Genomic DNA, 19658 nt, shown 5'->3' on the forward strand with positions numbered 1-19658 from the left:
GGTGGGCAGTGTGGTAATATCAGGATTTGGATAAGCAAGTAAAGGAGGAAAGGAAAAGTTCAAAGTGGGCGAAGACTTAAAGAGACGTTGCTTCGCCAGATCGTTTCCGCAAATTTGCTCCCCGTAGCTTTGATTCGTCCTGCGGGATGGACCTGCGCAGAAGTCGATGGACGGAGGAGGTCGCTTGTTAGGGTTTTATGTTTCGCTGGGGGGAAACGCGAAAAGGAAAAGGCTTCTAGGTCTTGCTTGATCTGATTGGTCCTCTCGACATCGGAGCTGCTGCAGTTCAATTGGAGCACTCGTCGATCGCGGTTTCAAGAGGTCAGTTTCTGTACGTCGTGCGTTTCTGGTGACAGAATTGCTAGATTAAGTTACCGAAATTGGCCATGGCGTTGCTATTTTTTTCGTTTTCTTGGATTTTTGTTGGCTTATCGATTCTTACTGGCTTCGGGTTCTGGTTACTGCTGCTCTTTGATGTCGTTTTCTTTGTCCCTCGTGGATTTTCGATGGACAGAGAAATTTGTTGTCGAGAGAGATATATATATGTATTTGGCACTAAATTTGGGATTTCTTCGAACGTGCCTCTTAATTTTTGTTTTTGGCTCGAGTTATTTTGTCTCTTATTCCAAACCTTATTGTGTCATGAAGGAATCCGACAGAAAGCGCAGTAGTCGGTATTTTTTAAAATGTAAACTGCTGAAGAATTAGGGTTTTAGACTGTCAAACCGATTGTTAGTCTGGCTTACGGTGTGGCCTTCTCTTTCAGTGAGATCCTTGGAAATTTTTGGCAATTATTCTCTTTTTTGGTATCAGAAAACAAGAATTTTTTGGGTTCGTATGCAATCTTTTTTGTAGTTTTACCATCTATTTTTCTGTTTCGATCTCTGTTCTGTTATTCTTTCTTTTCTTATTCTGTTGCTATATGTGGTACACCGTTTATCCAACTAATCTGTAAGAATAGTTGTCTTTGAAGGATTGCACAGAAGAATGGAATCACGTCCGGGTGGTACAAATATACTAGATCCAAGTGTACAAACTGCTATACCAGCTACAATCAGTGCTCAGCCGTGGTGGTGCGGTCCTGTTTTTGCTGCAGTAAATACTTCTAAGTCACCAGTAGTTGGAACCGAGGCCGGCCAATTACGACCGAGTCATGGCCTGGATGATACAGGCGATGTCAATAAAGAGGCAGATAGTATGGGCACAAAGCCAGGTTCTTTAATTTGTTTATTTATATACACTTTATCTTTGTTTTGTTATTATATGTAAATTCCATGTATGCTCTGTTAATTCCTTTTTAGATAAGTATTTGGGCCACTAGGTTGATCTTAGTTTCAGCTTATCTACGGAAATTGCTTACGTTTACTTGATGCGGGCCATTTGTTGTAGGATGTATTTAATGCAAATCTCAAAGAAAGTAATTTTTGATGCTAGGCTTTAATATGTTGGGTGTTAGGTTGTCATATGAGTAGGTTCTTAGTTTTGTAAGTAAGAGAGGATCATTTGGAATTATGTTATGAATCCTGCTTTTGTTTCATTTCCTTTTATAACTGTGAATGGTGATCAAGAAAGCAGTATCATACTCAAATTATAATTTTATGAACTTAAAAGCTTAATTTTTTTTGTTGTGGAAAGAAGTAATTCTTTATTTTCAACGGGCAGTAAAAAGTTCAAGTTAAATCGCACATCGATTGCATATTGTTTATCAATCATTCCTTGCAGGTGTGCTTGCGGGGCTTGTATTTTGTATTGCAAATCTTAAGAGTTTCTTGTAGTTACCTATAGCTTTGGTTGCATTATGTTTGAAGTTGCACCGTAGGGAATGCTTTTGTCTCTTGCAGAAACCACTAATCTAGGTGTTTGTTTTGGAGATTGTACATTGTTGAACTTGTACTAGAACTTAAGCAGAAGTTGTTTCTTTAAATTAAGATTTCATTTCATTATCAGATGGGGGCCTAGGTGAGAAAAACAAGAGTCTTCAGCCTACTTCAAATGCCATTACTTCGATGATGCCTGAGATTCTTTCACCACATACCCAGCTGGAACTTGGTCAATCAATTGTGGGCAATCTCTCGCTCATTCTATTCTTTACTTCTTTTCTTGTTTTTGAATTGTAATATCTACTATGAACCAAAGGATTATTCTCTTCAGTCTCATGTAACATTAAGCTATAGTTGATGACTTAGGGTAGCTCTTATATTTTTGTTTGAAAAATGTGATGCTGATATTTAGATCATCTAATGTAATTTTACAGACTTGTGCTACGTATCCATTTGCTGATCCTTATTTTGCTGGCCTAGTGGCTCCTTATGGAACTCAAGCACTAGTAAGTATGTCAGATATTTGAGTTCTACTGCTGATTTCCAGTTATCACTTGTTGATATTGGAGCTTTCTTGGATTCAGTCTTACTATCATTCCAGAATAAGTTGATGTTGGCTTTGTGCTTTTGTCAATCTGGACAATTGGCTCAGGAGTAGGCAAACTTAATTCAAGATTAGGTTTCAATCATTTTGGATTAGCCAGAAGTCAGTGATTTTTGTGAAAGAACCTTGCTGATGTAGTTGACTTAGATCCCATCATTTTTTTCAGTATAGAAAAAATCTGAATACATCATTTTTGCAGTCACTATTTTCTATTAACAACCATCATTTCAAATGTAAATGAGCCAGCTTTAGGTGTGCAGTTCTAATTATCAATCCCATCAGCTAGACCGTGCGGATGATCAGTGGTTTGTACATTAAATTTGTAGTTCATTTTTTCTTCTCTTAACTCATGACACTCGTGCCTGTTTAACAACAAAAACAAAAGCAGATAGGAATCTGTACCTATGTGGGTATTCTTTTACATTTATATTTGTTGACACTGAAGTAATTCTTGATTCCTTCTATTTTTATGGTCCTATTGAGTATGGAAATTTTAAGTTTGTAACCTGTTTACACAGTTCTAAATGCCAGCATTTATTAGAACTTATTGTTAGTTGCATGTGCGTCAACTGTTACAGGTGCATCCTCAGATTATAGGAATGCCTCACCCTCGCATGCCTTTACCTCTTGAAATGACAGAGGAGCCAGTTTATGTTAATGCAAAGCAATACCATGGAATACTCCGACGAAGACAATCTCGTGCGAAGGCTGAACTTGAGAAAAAAGTTATAAAAGTTAGAAAGGTAACATTGTTGACTAAAGAAATAATAAGCTACTAACCACTTATTTACCTCTTTTTCTTATTTATAGTATACTTCTTTTCTTTTCAAGTATTTGTTATATGTCACATTATGTTTTCCATACATATCTGGCTATTTTTCATTGTTCTTTATCGAACAACCTCGAACTTTGATTTAAGTACCAGGAAGATGTGCTTAATGACATAATCCCTAATTCTGTGGTCATACGTGTGATTAAATGGATAGGAAAACTTGCAATAATGGATAAGAAAACCTTGCATTGACCAAGAATGAGGCGATATGATGTAGAGTAGGTGCTCTTGAGTTAAAGTCTCCTATTGATGATTTATTCCAACTGCATAAACATTTAGCTGTCTAAAGTTCTTGGGCTACATAGTATATAGAAAAAAAGGTGCAGCAACTGTCACATGGGGTTATTTATGTAACAATGATCACCAGTGTGCAGCAATAAGTGTTTGGGTGTGCAATAGTGCTATTCCAAGTGGCAATTTGAAATGAGAACCTTCATATGAATAGTAGATATTCCAAGTGCACAGCCTATAGTCAATAATTTGATTATAGTTCTTCATGCAAACCTTGATATGTGATGCATGCACATAGTTGCTCTTAAATTCTTAAACAATAGGCATTTGGTGATTTATAGTATATGTAGGATTTGGAATCATGTCATGTGATTGATTAAATAAGTTCATCAACAACTCCTGTACTGCTCTTGCTCTCTTTTCACAGGTAAATCCTTCTGCACTTACCATGATGGTTCCATGGGTTCTTTGTGTACTTGGTTGTATATCAAAGTACGAAGAATTTTTGGTTCCTATTACGAGGCCATAATTCATGTGTTTGACATTCAGGCTTCTGTGTCATTGGTTATACTTGTTCTTTTTCCTATATTTCATTCCTTAAATGTGTGCTTTAGCTCCTAGCTCATTATTCGGTAACTTGGGTAACAACTATATCTGTTATTGACTTAGTTGGATGTCCTTGTTGATGCTATCTATTCACAATAGTATAGGTATTTCCGCCTTCTGCAAGTGCTTCTGAATGAAAATCAATTTTGGTTCTTGTGCAATTTCTAAAGTGATCAGCAAAATCACTAGGCTTTAGTGGCATAGTTTGGTTATATACAAGTTTGGAAGGCTCACAAAGCTATCACGAGCAAAGTCTGAAGGGTTCTAGATGTCTATTTTATTGGATTTTTAGATTTATGATATTTACGGTATTTAGAGGAGTCTTCCTGTCTTTAAGAATTTTGTGAGCTATAAATAAGGATCCAGTATTGGGGTTCTGTGGTGCTATGATGGCTTTGAATTCATGAAATTTTGTGTTTCTATACATTTCTTTAGATTGGATTTTTGGAAGATATTAGGTTTATTATTTTTCCACATTCTCCTTGCTTTGTAAGTATAAATAAGAGTTTAGTTGCCTATCTCTCCTTTGTCATCCCCTCACCTATCACACTCTTGCTATCAGTTTGCCTTACTTCATAATGCTTGGGGCCAAGAAGAGTTTAGTTAAATCAAGTCTAGCAAACCTCTGATCAGGGTTCATTCTTAATTTTAGCATAAAATTAAATCATACCTACTGATTTGTTAACTAGGTCTGTCCAGGCCTCCTGTTGTTTTGAATCATTGGCATCTTTCATGTATCTTATTCTTTACTGGTTCCATGAAGTCTGGATCCTTCGAGCTCTGTTGGAACTTTGAAATTTGTGGCTGCACTGCACATTTCCAAAAGAAGCTAACATTCCTACATTTGAAGTTGAAAGTCTATGAAGTACTATTGGTTTGTCAAGCATTATCGATGCAAAATGAGATTTACTATTGAAGGAGCGAATGAAAGAGAGAACTCTTGGCATGCAAGCATTGTCAGTCTTCTACTTTTTGATGATTTTATTTTTTGGCATTTCATGTGTAAGTTATTTTGTCATGCGCCTTCACATATCAAGTTTTATCTTTTTGTTTTAAGCATCTAACTTACACAGGGATTTGCCTTCTTTAAAATTTCACATGCTCTTGTCGGTGTTTAGTCTTAAATTTCTACTAATATTGTACTTACTGGGTCCATCTGAAATAATTTGATATAAACATTACTTGTTCCATTGTTGGTGGATAATTGCATCCAGCTCCATTAGTCGATTTCAAGTGCATCACATTTGGTATACTAGGTCTCTCATCTTCTCTACATGTTCTTATATGGCCCGTGGTAGCGTTTATTGCACATTTCTGAATCCTTTTAACTGGCCTAAATGGCCATTATTTATTTATCTTCCATATATATATGGGAGCATTTCATCCATCGAAAGAGTTAATTAATATCTTCACATTTGCAGCCGTATCTTCACGAGTCACGTCACTTGCATGCAATGAGGAGAGCTCGGGGTTGTGGAGGTCGTTTTCTGAATACAAAGAAGACTGATGATGGTGCTGCTAAAACTGAGACACACGAGGGGTTAAATCCTAGTTCACCTCCTCTGATGCCATCAGCTATCTCCTCTAATTCACTGATTTCCAATTGCTCTGGTAATGCCGATCCATCGAGAATCATGCAGGAAGGAAAACTCGAATCAAAAGTATCTGTTGGTAGAAAAGATGGCTACCAAGAGCAGTCTGGATCCCAGTTTTCACAAAACGAAGACTATGCAGGAAAGCAGCGAGCTGGCATCCTGGTGAATCAGCCCCCTAGTAGGGCTGTCGCCACACAGTGATGATCCAGGTTGAGCGATGGACGGTGCTTGCAGCATTGCGCTACGAATTAAACTGTCTTGTTCCGAATTTGGTCCCATCGGATCCTCACTTTCTGGTTGACAAAAGCAGCAGGAGCGCGATCTGAAAGCTCAGCCGCCTTCTCAAGGGAAATTCATTGATAAATCTGATGCTTGCAGGCAATTCATTCTTGGCTTTTATCTTCTCCATTTTCTTTTCTTTCCCTTTGTATCTTCTGCAGGTTTGTCGTCTTGTTACAGGTACTTTGTATCGTTTCTCAGGTTCTTTAGGCTCATGTCAACTGTGAAAACTCAATGTTAAAACTTAACGATAGTGCGTCAAGTAGCTTTACTGTTGTGTCTAAACAAAAGAACATGAATCTTGTACTTTGATCCATGCTTGTGAGCTTCCAACATCTAAATTCCCTCTGTTGCTGATCCAGAGACTTTGTATTTGCTATGTTAAACATGAAGTTCTCATATACTTCATTTATGTACTTTCCAAGTATGATCGTATGGAGACACTATAAAAATATTCAGATAATTTTCTCTATGCTTTCTTTCAGTGGATAGGAAGTGTGACATAAAATTTCATGATCATATTCTTCTGCTTTTGTGGCAAATCTATGCTGTCATCAATAATTAATATAATTTTCATCAGTTTTTTCACCTTATAAAATAATTACTTGAGATTATATAAAAAATGTTGTTTATTGTTTCCTCAGTTCTCGAGTTAGACAGAGACCAAACTGAATTAAACATTTCGAAGCCACAACAACAAACAAGAGGGTGCAGACAAATAATTACAGAAGCATCGATCGAGCTCATAAAAACCAAGTTAAATTGATTACAGGGAACACACAGTATCGACTGTTCACTGCAAGTCAACGTTCCTTACAACCAGTCAACGACAGAATTGATGGATCCATGGAGCGCCTCACCTGCGGCAGATCCTCGCCGTCGGCATGGTCACGCATATCGGGGCATACTTCTTCTTCGCCTCCAGCGTCCCCGCCTTCGGCTCCTCCTCGGCGACCGCTATTCCTCGCCCGCCGACTGCGCACACTGCAGCCGCAGCCGCGGCAAACATCACGGCTCTTCTCCCGGCACTTCCTCCGTCGTCGCGAGCCTCGTGACCGGGTTTCTCGGCGTCTGGGGTCTTGGCGGCCGCCTTGGCCACCATGGCGCTCCGCCGGCGGTTGCTGGATGCCCGGTCGGCGACGCTAGCGGCGCCGCCGAGGAAGGAAGCCATCATGGTGAGCGATGCCATGTCTTCCTCTCTGGTGTCGTCACAGAACTGGTTGGTGGCTGAGACGCTCGCAGTGATAAGAAGCGCGTGCAGGTGAGAGGAGATGGGGCGCGTAAGGTGGCAATTCGTCTTCCCTTATCTCAGTGCATGATCCGTCCAATGACGCGCTTACACGTCGGATTCTATCGCAGCGAGAGAACTCGAGGCCTGCAGTGTGTCTCCACGTGGCAATATCATATTTTTGCTCTACGCTATTTAATTAGATTTATAATTTGAATTGAAATCGAAGTATTAAAGTTATACCAATAAGATTGAGTTGGACATTAAATCGTCTTAAGTTGGCAAATATGTCAGTGTCAAGAATTTACATTCGCTATGAGGGCGTTTATGAAAACATGAGTATTGTTACGTTGCTCTACTTAGGATATAGACACGAATATTTGTAGTACGAGGGTGTATGAGCAATAGAACAAAGTACACGTTTTCGTTGATTTGAAGGGTGTTTGCGCAAATTAGTGACTTCCATGAGAGTAATATATGAAAACAAAAACGTTTTCTTTTGTCTACCGAGAATATATAGTATAAATACCTTTTATAACAAGGGTGTATGTGAACAAAATGAAAATATAAATGCGTTTACTGTTGGCACAGATCTCGGCAGGCGACCCAAACCCTCGTCGGTGCGCCTCTCACCACAGGTCGCGACCCTCCGTGCGGACTTCTCTTCGCCGGCTTCCGGCAAATAGAGGGAAAGGAGAGGCAACAGAAGAGACCGATCCAAGGCGTTTTTGCTCAGAAGAAGACGCGACCGGATAATACGAGTACGATGGAGTCCGCCGAGGAAGCGGAAACCAAGGGTTCCGCCTCGCCCCCTCCCTCCGCCACCGCCGCCTCTGCCGCCGTCGAAGCGGAGGGCGATATGGAGGAACGGGAGCGCTATTCTCGCGAGATCAAATCTGGACTCCATCCCTTAAAGGTGCCCCTTCGATCGCATCTTTCCATTTGCCGGCCCTCGTTGCCACGATGTCGCTTGCAGTCCAACATGAGCAATATTAGTTCTTCTGGTTTGTTCTCGATTGGTATGGTTTCTAGTGATATGTGAGTTGATTAGGTTATCTATTGGCCGATGAGAACTGGATTAGAGCTTATCTTGCATTCGGTCGTTTGAGTGCTTGTCCTCTGTGAAGAGAGAAGAGGTCTCTTCTTAGTAGGAATTACTGATATGTTGGGGATACGGAAGCAGCACTCGAGACCAGTATAGTCTGGCTGACGTGGTTTACTCTGGGCATCGACCTCAGCTGCTTGAAGATCTTGAGTTCTATTTTTTTATCGTAGTGATCGTCTTGTAATTGGTCCATTATGGATTGAGGCTTTGAAATTTCAGAGAATTTTGGGTGGCTAGTGAATTAGAAAATAAATGTGGACGCAAATCTAGTCTCAGATTGTTACCTAGCACTTCTGTTATTTACGAAACTGAGAGAGTTCTATCGAGTGTAATCACATGATTTTTGCTAGTTTGATGTTCTTGCTATTTGTTTCGGATGACCTTTGCTGAATCTTTGAGTTTTTTATCCAAATTTTATATTTTCTTCTAGATAATGAAGGGTTTTCTGTTTTCATTCAGCATAAGTTTGTGTTCTGGTATACTCGACGAACACCTGGAGTGCGATCGCAGACATCATACGAGGATAACATCAAGAAAATTGTGGAATTCAGTACTGTACGTTACCTGACTTCAACATGATTATACTGCACACATGCTGAAGGATGCCGCAATTTTTATTCTTATGATGGTATTTCAAATGGTGGAACTCTAACATGGTTGGCATGTGAACATGATGTATTTGTAGGTTGAAGCTTTTTGGGTTTGCTATTGCCATCTGGCACGTCCTTCATCACTCCCGAGCCCAACAGATCTCCATCTTTTCAAAGAAGGCATTAGGCCTCTGTGGGAGGTATTTTCCTTTTTGTCATAGTGCAAGTAGGGGGCTCTCTGTTTTTTTTTCCCCTTCCATGTGTTTAATAACCTTGAAGACAACTTCAGGAAACTAAATTATCATTTTTTTGTTGTTTTAAAGATATTCTTTGCTGAATGGTACTTTAAATTGTTCAGGATGCTGCAAACTGTAATGGTGGCAAGTGGATATTACGGTTCAAGAAAGTAGTTTCAGGTCGTTTCTGGGAAGACTTGGTAAGTGAAATAGATTTGTTGTTTCTTTTACCTATTCATGTTTTGTGCTGGAAACATTTTGTTCCTATCTTGTTTGTTGGTATAGTTTGTTCGTAACACATGATTGCACCGTTGCTGATCACAGCTTGTTATCCATTTGATAAACCTGAATGTTAAAAGATTGCATGTAGGATTTTCTTTTAACCAATTTTGGTACCCATTTCTGTTCTCTTGCCACAAAAGTCATGTTCTTATGTATTGTATCCTAAGGTCCACCTTACTGAAATGCACGCCTTCATTACAGCATGTGGCTGAAATTTTTTAATCATGTGATGGCAGTTAAGTGAACTTAAAGTGATCCTCTTCCTTTTCCCTTTTCCCCCCCTCAAAGTCCAGTTTGAGTGGATTAAGTTGAGATTTTCCCTAGATTAATTGTTGTTTTGGTTTTGGATGACTTATGCACTATCACGGCAGCTCTAGTTAAAGTTGTCTGACCTCAACCTTTTGCAAGCATGTTGTAGGTTTGAGCAAGGTTTGCTGTACTGCCAGAGTTGGTATGGTACGAGTGGTATATACCGGTACGACTCGCTTGAGTCTCTGTCGGCATGCCTTGGTGTACCATGTGTTGGTACACCGATACAGACCGGTATATACTGTGTCGACAAATCTCCAAGATGGGTCTGGTACCTGGAATGACGAACCCCCTTTTGAGTGGGCTTAGCCCAATTTACAGTCTAGAAGGTTTGTTCATGTTAATTTGGTTGTCTACAGTAACTCAATTCAACGCAGTCATGCTCTTTTAGCAGTTTATGCTCTCAAATTAAATATGTGACAAGAAGAACAAGAACACTTTTATAATTACTTTGATGTATGAAAAAGAAAGGTACTATATCACGTTTAATCTGTTTTATTAAACAAGAGGGTTAGACTTACTAGGACAATCATTAAGCTTTTAATATAAACATTCCTAAACTCAACAGAGAATAAAGCTTTCAGAAGATCTTAGATCAGAAGTATAATCTTCAAGCTTGTGTAATTTCATGGAAGGTGCTGACTTTGGACTTCCTCAAACGTTTAGATGTTCAGAATTTCATGGAAAAGGCTTTGAATTGTTTAGATGCTTAGGTTAATCAGACATTGAGAATATTACCCACTGTATGCATCCTGAGAAATCCATAGTCTAGAAGGCAGCATCAAAGTTTTTAGCTGGTCTGCACTTATACAACCACACTTCCTCAAGAAACTTTTGAAGATACAATACAGAATTTTAGATAGCTTCACCTGATGCTCGAGATTTCAGTCATTGTCAAGGTCAATCAAATCTGAATAAAATTAGTAAGATGCTGATCCCTCTATATTAATATTTGAAGGAACTAGATTAAAAATATGACACTGTAAGTTCAGAATCTCATGGAAGGATCTGACATCCAGTTTTTGAGAAGGTTCAACTGATTATTAAAACTCCTAGACTCTTCATCCCCCACTTCCAAATCTTTAGTGACATCTATCACTTTATATTTTTGCGCTGCACTCTGTCGAGGGAAATAAATACTTTGTTTCTTCAAATACAACTGTCATTTCTTTGTTTGGAAGATTTCTCTACATCTTTGATAAGTTCCTAGAGAACCTTGATGGATTTTGAGGTAATTTGTTGGAGTTGTATTGTGAGTTTCGTCAACCAAGAGTGTTGATTCATCAGCTTTTATGGATCTAGGCATTGTTATAGTTTTTTATCATAGTTTCTTGCCTGTAGTTTCTTTTTACTCTCTATTTGAGTTTCAATTTCTAGCTTTGGTTTATATCTTCACTTAATAATTTGCTACCTGTAACAATATGTAAGCTGCAATCTACCCACTGTAATATACTGATTGCATGTGGAACCTATGTCATGGTGCCATGTCGACCAGAACATTTATAGCATATTGTCCTTAAGGTTTAAAAAAATGAATGTATTTTGTAGAAAGTTGGTTGTTGCATAGTGCATGTGCAGTTGTGAGGTGCATGTGTGGCTGACATCAACAAATACTAAATGTAGTTGAAGATGAGGTGAACCTACACAATAACATGTAAAAGTTAAGAGACTGATGGTATATTAAAAGAAAACTTATAAACTATGATCCATTAATGTATTAAAATCATAAACAATTTTTTGAATGATATTAATAATTAAGAACTTACTAGTGAAGTAATACCTAAAAATAATACATCAAGATTTGATGGACTACTAATCATGGGACATCTGATGAAGGAAATGAATCATAACAATGCATTTTTTGGCAGTTGGACATGGTTAGACTGCATAGTCCTTCACAATGTATATTAGGTCTAAGTGGGGTGCTCATGATGCATTTGGGGTCCAATGCAGCCTCGATGACTGTGTTCTAGAACTATAGTTGTCCCAAGGATGAGGGGACAAAAGCCCGATCATGGAAGCCATTAGTTCCATGAGGCAAAAGACACAAATTTACCTGATCATGGTTTACTGAAATATGTACCATACATGTCACTGTCATACAACCAAATGCCAGTAAGGCCTAAATGATCTCTCCTTGTGACCTTGGAATACGATATATATGCCAATATGTGAAAATTTAAAGAGGTATTGTTGTTGATCGGTCCGTAGCATGTGCTTATTCTTGTAAGGGTTACAGACACGTTTGATGGATGTTACATCCTTGAATTCTGATTGAAGTACATTGCATACTTGATGAGAGCTACCAAGGCTTTTGAACGCAGGTAACACACCTGTAAAAATAATGAATAGCAACAAAACTGAACCATACGATCTTGTTATGTGCTTAATTAAAGGATCTGCTGCTTGGTAAGTGTTGTAGGATTTTCAGATCTGCATTTTTTCTGGCATCTATCCGTAAAACTATTTTCATACTAGGTGAAGATTGTACTTGCAATTATTATTTAATTTTTAAACATGATGATGATAGGTAACTTGAAACTCTGTCTCTACGATATCAAGATTCTTCTTTCACGAGATCCTTGAGTTTTGAAGAAGGTTATCTGAGCTTCTAATATACTTGTTAGTCTATCCATTTGTAGGTATTGGCATTAGTTGGTGATCAACTTGACTATGGGGATGACGTCTGTGGTGCTGTACTGAGCATTCGTTTCAACGAGGATATCTTAAGTGTTTGGAATCGGAATGCATCAGACCACAAGGTTCTGTATCTTCATCAAATTGACCTTATAAATGTTAATCCTATTCTAGTTTATAACATACATTTTGTATCACCAGGCGGTGATGGCCCTGAGGGACTCCATCAAGCGACACCTAAAACTGCCTCATAGCTACCTGATGGAATACAAGCCGCATGATGCTTCTCTGCGTGATAACTCATCATACAGGAACACTTGGTTAAGAGGATAGCCATAGATGTCAGAAACCAGAATGTGCCATGTTGTGAAACAAATTGACGTTTCCCTTTCCACTAAACGTTGGAACTGTTTGTGACATATGATAAGATACTAATGACTCGTATTTCATTCCTCCTGCATTAAGTTAGACACTTGTTTCTACATGTAGAACCATACATAATATGGACGCATATTTATTGCATGGTTATAAATGATTTCACATCTGCACACCTGGTCTTTTTGCAACACTTAGATCCCAGATAATTAATATACTTGGTTTGCAGCTAGTTTCAATTATGGTGTGGCCCCCCCACCGGATTCTTTGCTTTCTTTGATGCTACCTGTGAATCTTCATCTATATTTAAATTGAAACCTTCAATACTTATGATGAGCATTAAGTAACCTCAGATCAAACAGCAGATATTACCATGATAAGAGTAGTCTTATAAATGACGGAACTATTTAATATGAACTTTTGATGCTTTGGCATATGTTCAACGAGGAGCTGAATACTACTAACGACGGTGTGTTTCTCATATCTGTCGCATGACATTCATTTATTTATCCTTTTTTGCTCGATTTTTGCAGAGATATACTGATCGATAGACGCCAAAGCGTAGAAATTTCCAAGTCAAAGCTGAGAACGTTGACCGACGGAGGCAGAGCCTCGCTTCCTCGTCATCCTCACGAATTATGTCGCGACGAGAGGGAGCCTCCGAGTAAACAAAACCGACCGCTCCCTATTTGTCCACGCGCTCTCACGCACTCGCCATGCGGCCACTGAGATAAGTCAGGTGGGTCCCGCGCGGTGCTATCCGTACCCATCCCAAATACTCCCAATCGGTTTCAGTTCACTTAATACTGATTTATAAGAGTCTCTTAATCTTCGAAAATATGATTCATTTAGGATTTAAAGTGGCAAACATGTAAAACCCTTGACTGCTCGGAGGAACCGTCTCCCTTCTAGAAGCCTTCCTTGCCTGCACTCTTCCATTCTTCTTTGTTTCGATCGAATCCTTAGGGTTTTTGGCCGGAACCGACCAACCCCGTGAGATTACCCTTCGTTCTCCGATCGGATTAGGGTTTTTGTGAGGCTTTAGCCTTTTAAGGCGATGCTGGGGTCGAGCTTGCAGCTCGGCCGCCGGCATGGGGAGGACCGGTTCTACACCGCTGCCATGGCTCTCCGGGGTCATCACCAGAACTCGTTGAGGACCCGGAGCTCCGCCGCCGCATCCGCTGCTTTCTTAAACCCCGCTCTTTTGCCGGCCTTCAAGGACAAGCCCGTGGTCGGAGACCGCCGGCAGCTGGAGGACCGATCGTCTTCATCTTCAGCACGGGCGGCGGATGCTTGTAATCTGGACCGCTTCCTGGAGTCCACCACTCCATCTGTTCTGGCTCATTACCTGCCGAAGGTTTCCGATTTCTCCTCTTTCATCCAGTTTCTAGTATTCTTCTTAATATTTGTTGGTAAATTTTCGCTTCCATGTACGATTAATAGACGACGATGAGGGATTGGAGGACCTGCAACGTGGAGTATAGGCCTTACTTTATCCTCGGAGATCTGTGGGATTCATTCCAGGAGTGGAGTGCTTACGGTGTTAGCATTCCTTTGGTCCTGGATAGCGGAGATTGTGTTGTTCAGTATTATGTGCCTTCCTTGTCCGGTATTCAGTTGTACGGTGAAGCAACTAAGCAAGGAATAAGCACTGGGTATTGTTCATTTTTTTCCCAGAGTATTTTGATCTGTTCATGTCAGCTTTATTTTCTATTTACTTTATTTAGCTGCTAGCGGAAACGAAAAGATGGAGTCCATGATTTATGGTTGGAAGATTTAGTTCTCAGTACCATATGGTTTGTGTTTAAATTGCATCCATGTTGATGTCTGAAAATAATCAGCAGTCTCAGTTTCTTGCCATATGATCACCAACTTTATCTACTTTAGTATTTGAATCTCTGGTGGATATAGTAACAAAGCTGCACATATAAGGATTATGCATTCTAGATTTGTTATTTTGGAGAACATTATTGCTTAATCTCTCAAGAAATACAGCTAGATTTTGTAATGAACAATTAAGGTGGGCCATAAAATTGAACTCTCGGCTATCGGTTCTACTGCAAGAACTGCAAATCTTACTGAATGCTTAACCTGAAAGTCAAATAAACCTTGATTGATATTAGTCCTTCTCGTGATTTCTTTCTTTTCCTTCCGTGGACTGTCTGAACTAAAACTCTCAGATGTTCAAACCTTACAAATTTCTCCATCTTAACTGCTAAAATTATAACTTCATCTGCTGTTAAGTCAGCAGTTCCATCCATCACTTTTGTCCATGAAAACCTTTAAATTTGGATAGATCTTGAATTTTTGTGTAACCTTGTAGCGATAATTTTCTGCTTCTTATGCTCTCATTTGATGAAATTATTTGATATTTTTGTCAGTTTGATGTTACTTCCAACTCACTTCTCGTGTGCAGCAAATATGCCATTGGCATTAGATCAAGCAGTTTAAAGAATCTGTTGATTTCACTATTGCTTGCTAAACCTGTTGTACTTTATATGGAATACCAATATCGGACTCTAGAGTCTGTCCTAGGTGCTCTGTCAAAACTGCAATAACTGTATGATGTGTCGCAGCTATGTTAGTTGCAAGCTGTAAGGTATAATGATCACATTTGAGGGGCATCTTAGATCATTGTTTGTTCCAGCCTACTGAATTGATACATAACCTTTATATTCCCCCAAAATCTAGTTGTCATGTTGTGCTCGTCATATTACATCGTAACCCTTGGATGATTCTAATACTGCAGCTGTGATTGTGTTATGAACTCTGTTATTAGTAGCCAAGTTTAGTAATATGGTGTCCGTGTTGCAACTAAAGTCTGTTTGCACCGTAATTCGTGTTTGGAAGAAGTAATGGGAAGTGTAAAAGTTAGTGTTTACCCTGATACTCTGATTTTTGCTCCTAGCACAAAAAGTAGTTGTTGCTTCCCTTACTAAAGAGCTGAATATTCATTTCACTTGAATTATTTAGAACTAATTAGTTTCTAATTTTATGATAAAGAATGACATGAAGGATGTTATTAAGAATCAAGTTCAGATTCAGACCATTGGAGTTGTTGAACAAATATTGCCTTTTGAAATTACTCACAAGTGATAGACGTGGTATCTAATGCTAAAATGGTCATGATTTGACATGTGTAGCCCTTTTAAAGAAAGTATATAGGTAACGAAGTTTACAATTCATCATGTCACAGAATTCCAATTATTAAGTGACTTAAGTCATCTGTATGTTTTTTGCATCAGTATCTGCCATGAGTAATTATGTGAAGATCCTAAACATACAAGGACATTGAGAAACAAAATGGATGGTTCAGCGCATGAGAGTTCCACCAATACAAGACTTGAGTAGAGTCAATGTACATGGAAATGGGTCACCCCACACATGAGGCTTCCTCCAATACAGGACTTAGGTGCGGTCAATGCACATGAAAGTGGTCCAACGCATGAGGCTTCCTCCAATACAGGACTTCAGTGGAGTCAATGTACATGAAAATGGATGACCCAATGCATGAGGCTTCCTCTAATACAAGACTTGGGTAGGGTTAATATATACAGCATTAGTCATCCTGGTAAAGAGGTTGTTTCCATATCTTGGAACTTGGTCACCCGTATTGCAAGGAATAAAAGGTCACATGATTGGATTAATTATATAATATTGTAATACTGTTCAATTTTATAGTTATGGATCTTATAAATATGACAGTTTTACTTGTTGCATCCATGGCCATTTCAAGGTTTATTTCAGTATGTCTATTAATTTAACCATTCCTTTCTTGATTTGCTTCTATTTCTTCGAAAATTAGCTCTTAAGCTCTAAAGATACATCAGAATGGTTTCAGTTTTTGGATGTTCAAGAGTATATTTGCAAAACGAGCCTTTTGCTTTTGGCATGAGAAAGGTGAGCTGTGGATGAAAATATTAACAAGTTCAGTATACTTGTAACGGATTTTAGTTGGCTTGGTTGATGGCTAGATTTGATCCAGTTGCATAGTTTTGTTCAGGTTCTACATGTCTGGAGTTAAGTCATCATTAGAGTTTTGTTTGGATTAGAGGGGCCTAATTATAGTCTATTGACATACTTTTAAATGATCAAATTCAGTGCTGGAGACCAACATATAAGATAGATGGTAAGTATAGAGTGGGCTTGGACTGCTGGCAATCTGCAAAACTCGACGTTTTGCAGATCCAAGGTTACGCTTTTTTACAAAACATTGTACAAAATGAATGGGTAGGATATGGTACAAACTGTCGGTACAACACTGAGAGACTCACTAACTGGATTTTGCCATCTTGCAGCTGAAATACAAGACCATCAACATAGTCTGTTAGAGAAGTGCAAAACATTGTTTCCACACTAACGTTCATCAAAATTGTGGTTGCTTCACATGACAGTCTGTAGATATTGCACATCTAGATAAGTATCCCTTTTGTTTGGAGGAAACGTTCAAATTTATCGATTAATGAAAATTTTTAAGTTCAACAGCTTATATGTTGAATACTTTGGATATATGATGACGATTCATTTGAAAGTTTTTCTTCTTTCTTTAACACCTCCAGTCTTTAGTATGTTTAATCATGGAGCATCATATATTTACTTTTGCATTTCTTTACACTCCATTTTTTAAACATGTTCATATATATTCATGAGATTTGGTTTTCCAGGCTATTCTGCAATATGAGACGAGAGGAGGAGAGTGATAATGACTGTTACCAGGATTCCACTAGTGATGGAAGTAGCCATGGTGAACATTTCTCGCTAGAAGAAGGGTCTTCAAGTGATGAGGGTGATGCTGAAAACTCTCAAGGTTGCCTACTCTTTGAATACCTTGAACAAGATTCTCCTTATCATCGTGAACCTCTAGCTGACAAGGCAAGCTGTACCCAGTTGCTTCTGCTATAATGTTATATTCATTGCTAGCACTCATCCTGGTTCATTCCAGGTGTTAGATCTTGCATGTCAGTTCCCTGAACTGAGGACGCTTAGAAGTTATGATTTGTTGCCAGCAAGTTGGATTTCTGTTGCTTGGTAAGATATGACATAAGTTAAATATTTTATGTTAGTTTGGAAGAAGAAAGAAACCACAACTTGGAGATTTTGCAGGTATCCTATATATCGCATTCCAATTGGACAAACACTAAGGGATTTGGATGCTTGCTTTCTGACTTACCATTCACTTTCCACTCCAATTAAAGGTAACTTTTATTGTTTGTTAATCTGAATGTGTTTTTAGAGTATAATCTGCATGTTTAGCTTGAAAGCTAGTGATTTGAGCAACTGGAGAAACAAAATTCAAGCCATCCTAAATGGTGAAGGTCTTTTAAAATCAATATCATAGTTATAATCTGTATGTATTGGCAAAACTAATAGGTGCAGCCCATAAGTACAATGTTGCAGAAGTCTTCAGCAATCACTAGCTCATACATCACACTGGTTTATGTTTCCAGAGCCACATATCTTGTTACACAGAGATTTTGGATCTTGTTAATCAAAAGAAACTAAATTATCTATAATAACAAATCCTTCCTATGTGAAGTGTACCGTGTCTGTATTTGCTGCTAATACTTTCTTTGTCAGTAAGTTCTATAAGCTCTTTTTGAAGTTTATATAATTTATGTGTCCAGCAAATAGTCCTGAGCAAATCTGACTGATTTAGGTGCTGCTGCTGCCGCTCTGCCCATGATGACCTATCCCAAGGATAATAACTGTGTTCCAAAGATCTCCATTCCTGCCTTTGGTCTAGCATCCTACAAGTTCAAGAACTCATTATGGACTAATACAGAAGGACGTGAGAGGCAACTCAGAGTCTCCCTACTGCAAGCTGCAGACAACTGGCTGCGACTCCTCCATGTTGATCATCCAGATTATCAATTCTTCGTATCGGATGGTTCATGCCGCAGGTGAATCTTCCATATTGCATATATATCTCTTGATTTCAGCTCATTTTTCGCATCATGAGGATGTCCAGCTCATCGTTGTTGAGCTGAATTTGCTACACTAGATCATTGTATTTTCCAAACAGATATTTGTGTCTCTTTTTTCGTCGTCTCATAGGACAAGAAAACAAATAAAGACGTGGGCATTGAAGTGTTGAAAAATACCAGGAAAAAGAAAGGACAACAGAACGGACATATGGAGTGACTAAATGAAAAGGCAATCATTCCTGGAGGGGGCAGTTAAAACTATAAAAAATCAGAGAGAGAGAGAGAGAGAGAAAGAGAGAGAGAGGTTAGGTTTTACTATAATTAGGGTCTGCTGGATGGAAAAACAGCTGTATTTCTATCGACCTTTTCGCCATGTCTAAATGGGGATAAGGTTTTTTATTTTTATAATAAGTGTAGCATCCTTTGAAATACCCTTCTACTCTGTGGGCCAAGTGGTGTTGATGTGTTGGGTTTTTGAGATATGGATGTCCCATTGAAGTCATAGGTTAGTCCATAAGCTAAACTAATATGCAAATGTCACCATCATTTGAAAAATTAATCTATGTTTTGATGTTATTCGTTTACTCGAAAACTTGAATCATATTTTTAAGCTGAAACTTGTCAGTTTGATCAGCAGCTGAGTTCTTTCTCCTGAGCTCTGGTGCAGGTAGGGAACATTCTTTGGGTTTGTCATTTGTTGGAAGCATCTGGAATTCATGCTTGTCGATAATACACTGTTGGATTATCGAGTCCAAATTTGTCTTATTACAGTCCAAGTACTCAAAATTGAGCAATAATAATGCCTTGGATTAAAAAGGCAAAAGCTTCAACCGGTCGATACAATCTTTCAAGTCTCCGGGCATTTGTTTTCGTACTGCCCACTGCCCACCCGATGCGTTATATAGCTTCTCGACGACAACACTATGCCATCCTTATCGATCCATTACGGCCATTATAGTCATCACCCAAATATCTTGGAAACAAAGGCCATCATCATAAACTCAT

General features: G+C 38.8%; 4 protein-coding genes across 8 annotated transcripts; 3 read left to right on the forward strand and 1 right to left on the reverse strand.

The window, feature by feature from the left end:
- The first annotated feature begins 69 nt into the window (after nt 1-69).
- LOC103981160 (nuclear transcription factor Y subunit A-7) lies at nt 70-6339 on the forward strand. 5 transcript variants are annotated; one of them, XM_009397781.3, is made up of 6 exons: nt 73-321; nt 962-1213; nt 1948-2060; nt 2255-2326; nt 3003-3167; nt 5515-6339. In XM_009397781.3, exons 2-6 carry the CDS (start codon nt 988-990, stop codon nt 5887-5889), a joined length of 951 nt encoding a protein of 316 aa, XP_009396056.2. In that variant the 5' UTR covers nt 73-321; nt 962-987; the 3' UTR covers nt 5890-6339. The 5 variants fall into 5 exon arrangements, with proteins under 5 accessions (XP_009396059.2, XP_009396056.2, XP_009396057.2 ...); XM_009397782.3 differs by having other exon boundaries at nt 974-1213; XM_009397783.3 differs by having other exon boundaries at nt 984-1213.
- Nucleotides 6340-6689: 350 nt separating this feature from the next.
- On the reverse strand, nt 6690-7223 carry LOC103981162 (photosystem II 5 kDa protein, chloroplastic). The gene has a single exon (XM_009397785.3). The coding sequence runs from the start codon at nt 7154-7156 to the stop codon at nt 6824-6826; it is 333 nt and encodes a 110-aa protein (XP_009396060.2). The 5' UTR covers nt 7157-7223; the 3' UTR covers nt 6690-6823.
- A 556-nt stretch (nt 7224-7779) lies between these two features.
- On the forward strand, nt 7780-12902 carry LOC103981163 (eukaryotic translation initiation factor NCBP). Its single transcript, XM_009397786.3, has 6 exons — nt 7780-8111; nt 8760-8855; nt 8986-9090; nt 9249-9326; nt 12360-12479; nt 12556-12902. The coding sequence occupies exons 1-6, from the start codon at nt 7962-7964 to the stop codon at nt 12685-12687; spliced, it is 681 nt and encodes a 226-aa protein (XP_009396061.2). The 5' UTR covers nt 7780-7961; the 3' UTR covers nt 12688-12902.
- A 672-nt stretch (nt 12903-13574) lies between these two features.
- Nucleotides 13575-19092, forward strand: LOC135645727 (uncharacterized). The gene is made up of 6 exons (XM_065164378.1): nt 13575-14086; nt 14173-14384; nt 17394-17601; nt 17672-17757; nt 17833-17924; nt 18386-19092. Exons 1-6 carry the CDS (start codon nt 13787-13789, stop codon nt 18631-18633), a joined length of 1146 nt encoding a protein of 381 aa, XP_065020450.1. The 5' UTR covers nt 13575-13786; the 3' UTR covers nt 18634-19092.
- The last annotated feature ends 566 nt before the right edge of the window (nt 19093-19658 follow it).

This window comes from Musa acuminata, chromosome BXJ1-4 (genome assembly GCF_036884655.1).
Source record: "Musa acuminata AAA Group cultivar baxijiao chromosome BXJ1-4, Cavendish_Baxijiao_AAA, whole genome shotgun sequence".
Taxonomy (NCBI): domain Eukaryota; kingdom Viridiplantae; phylum Streptophyta; class Magnoliopsida; order Zingiberales; family Musaceae; genus Musa; species Musa acuminata.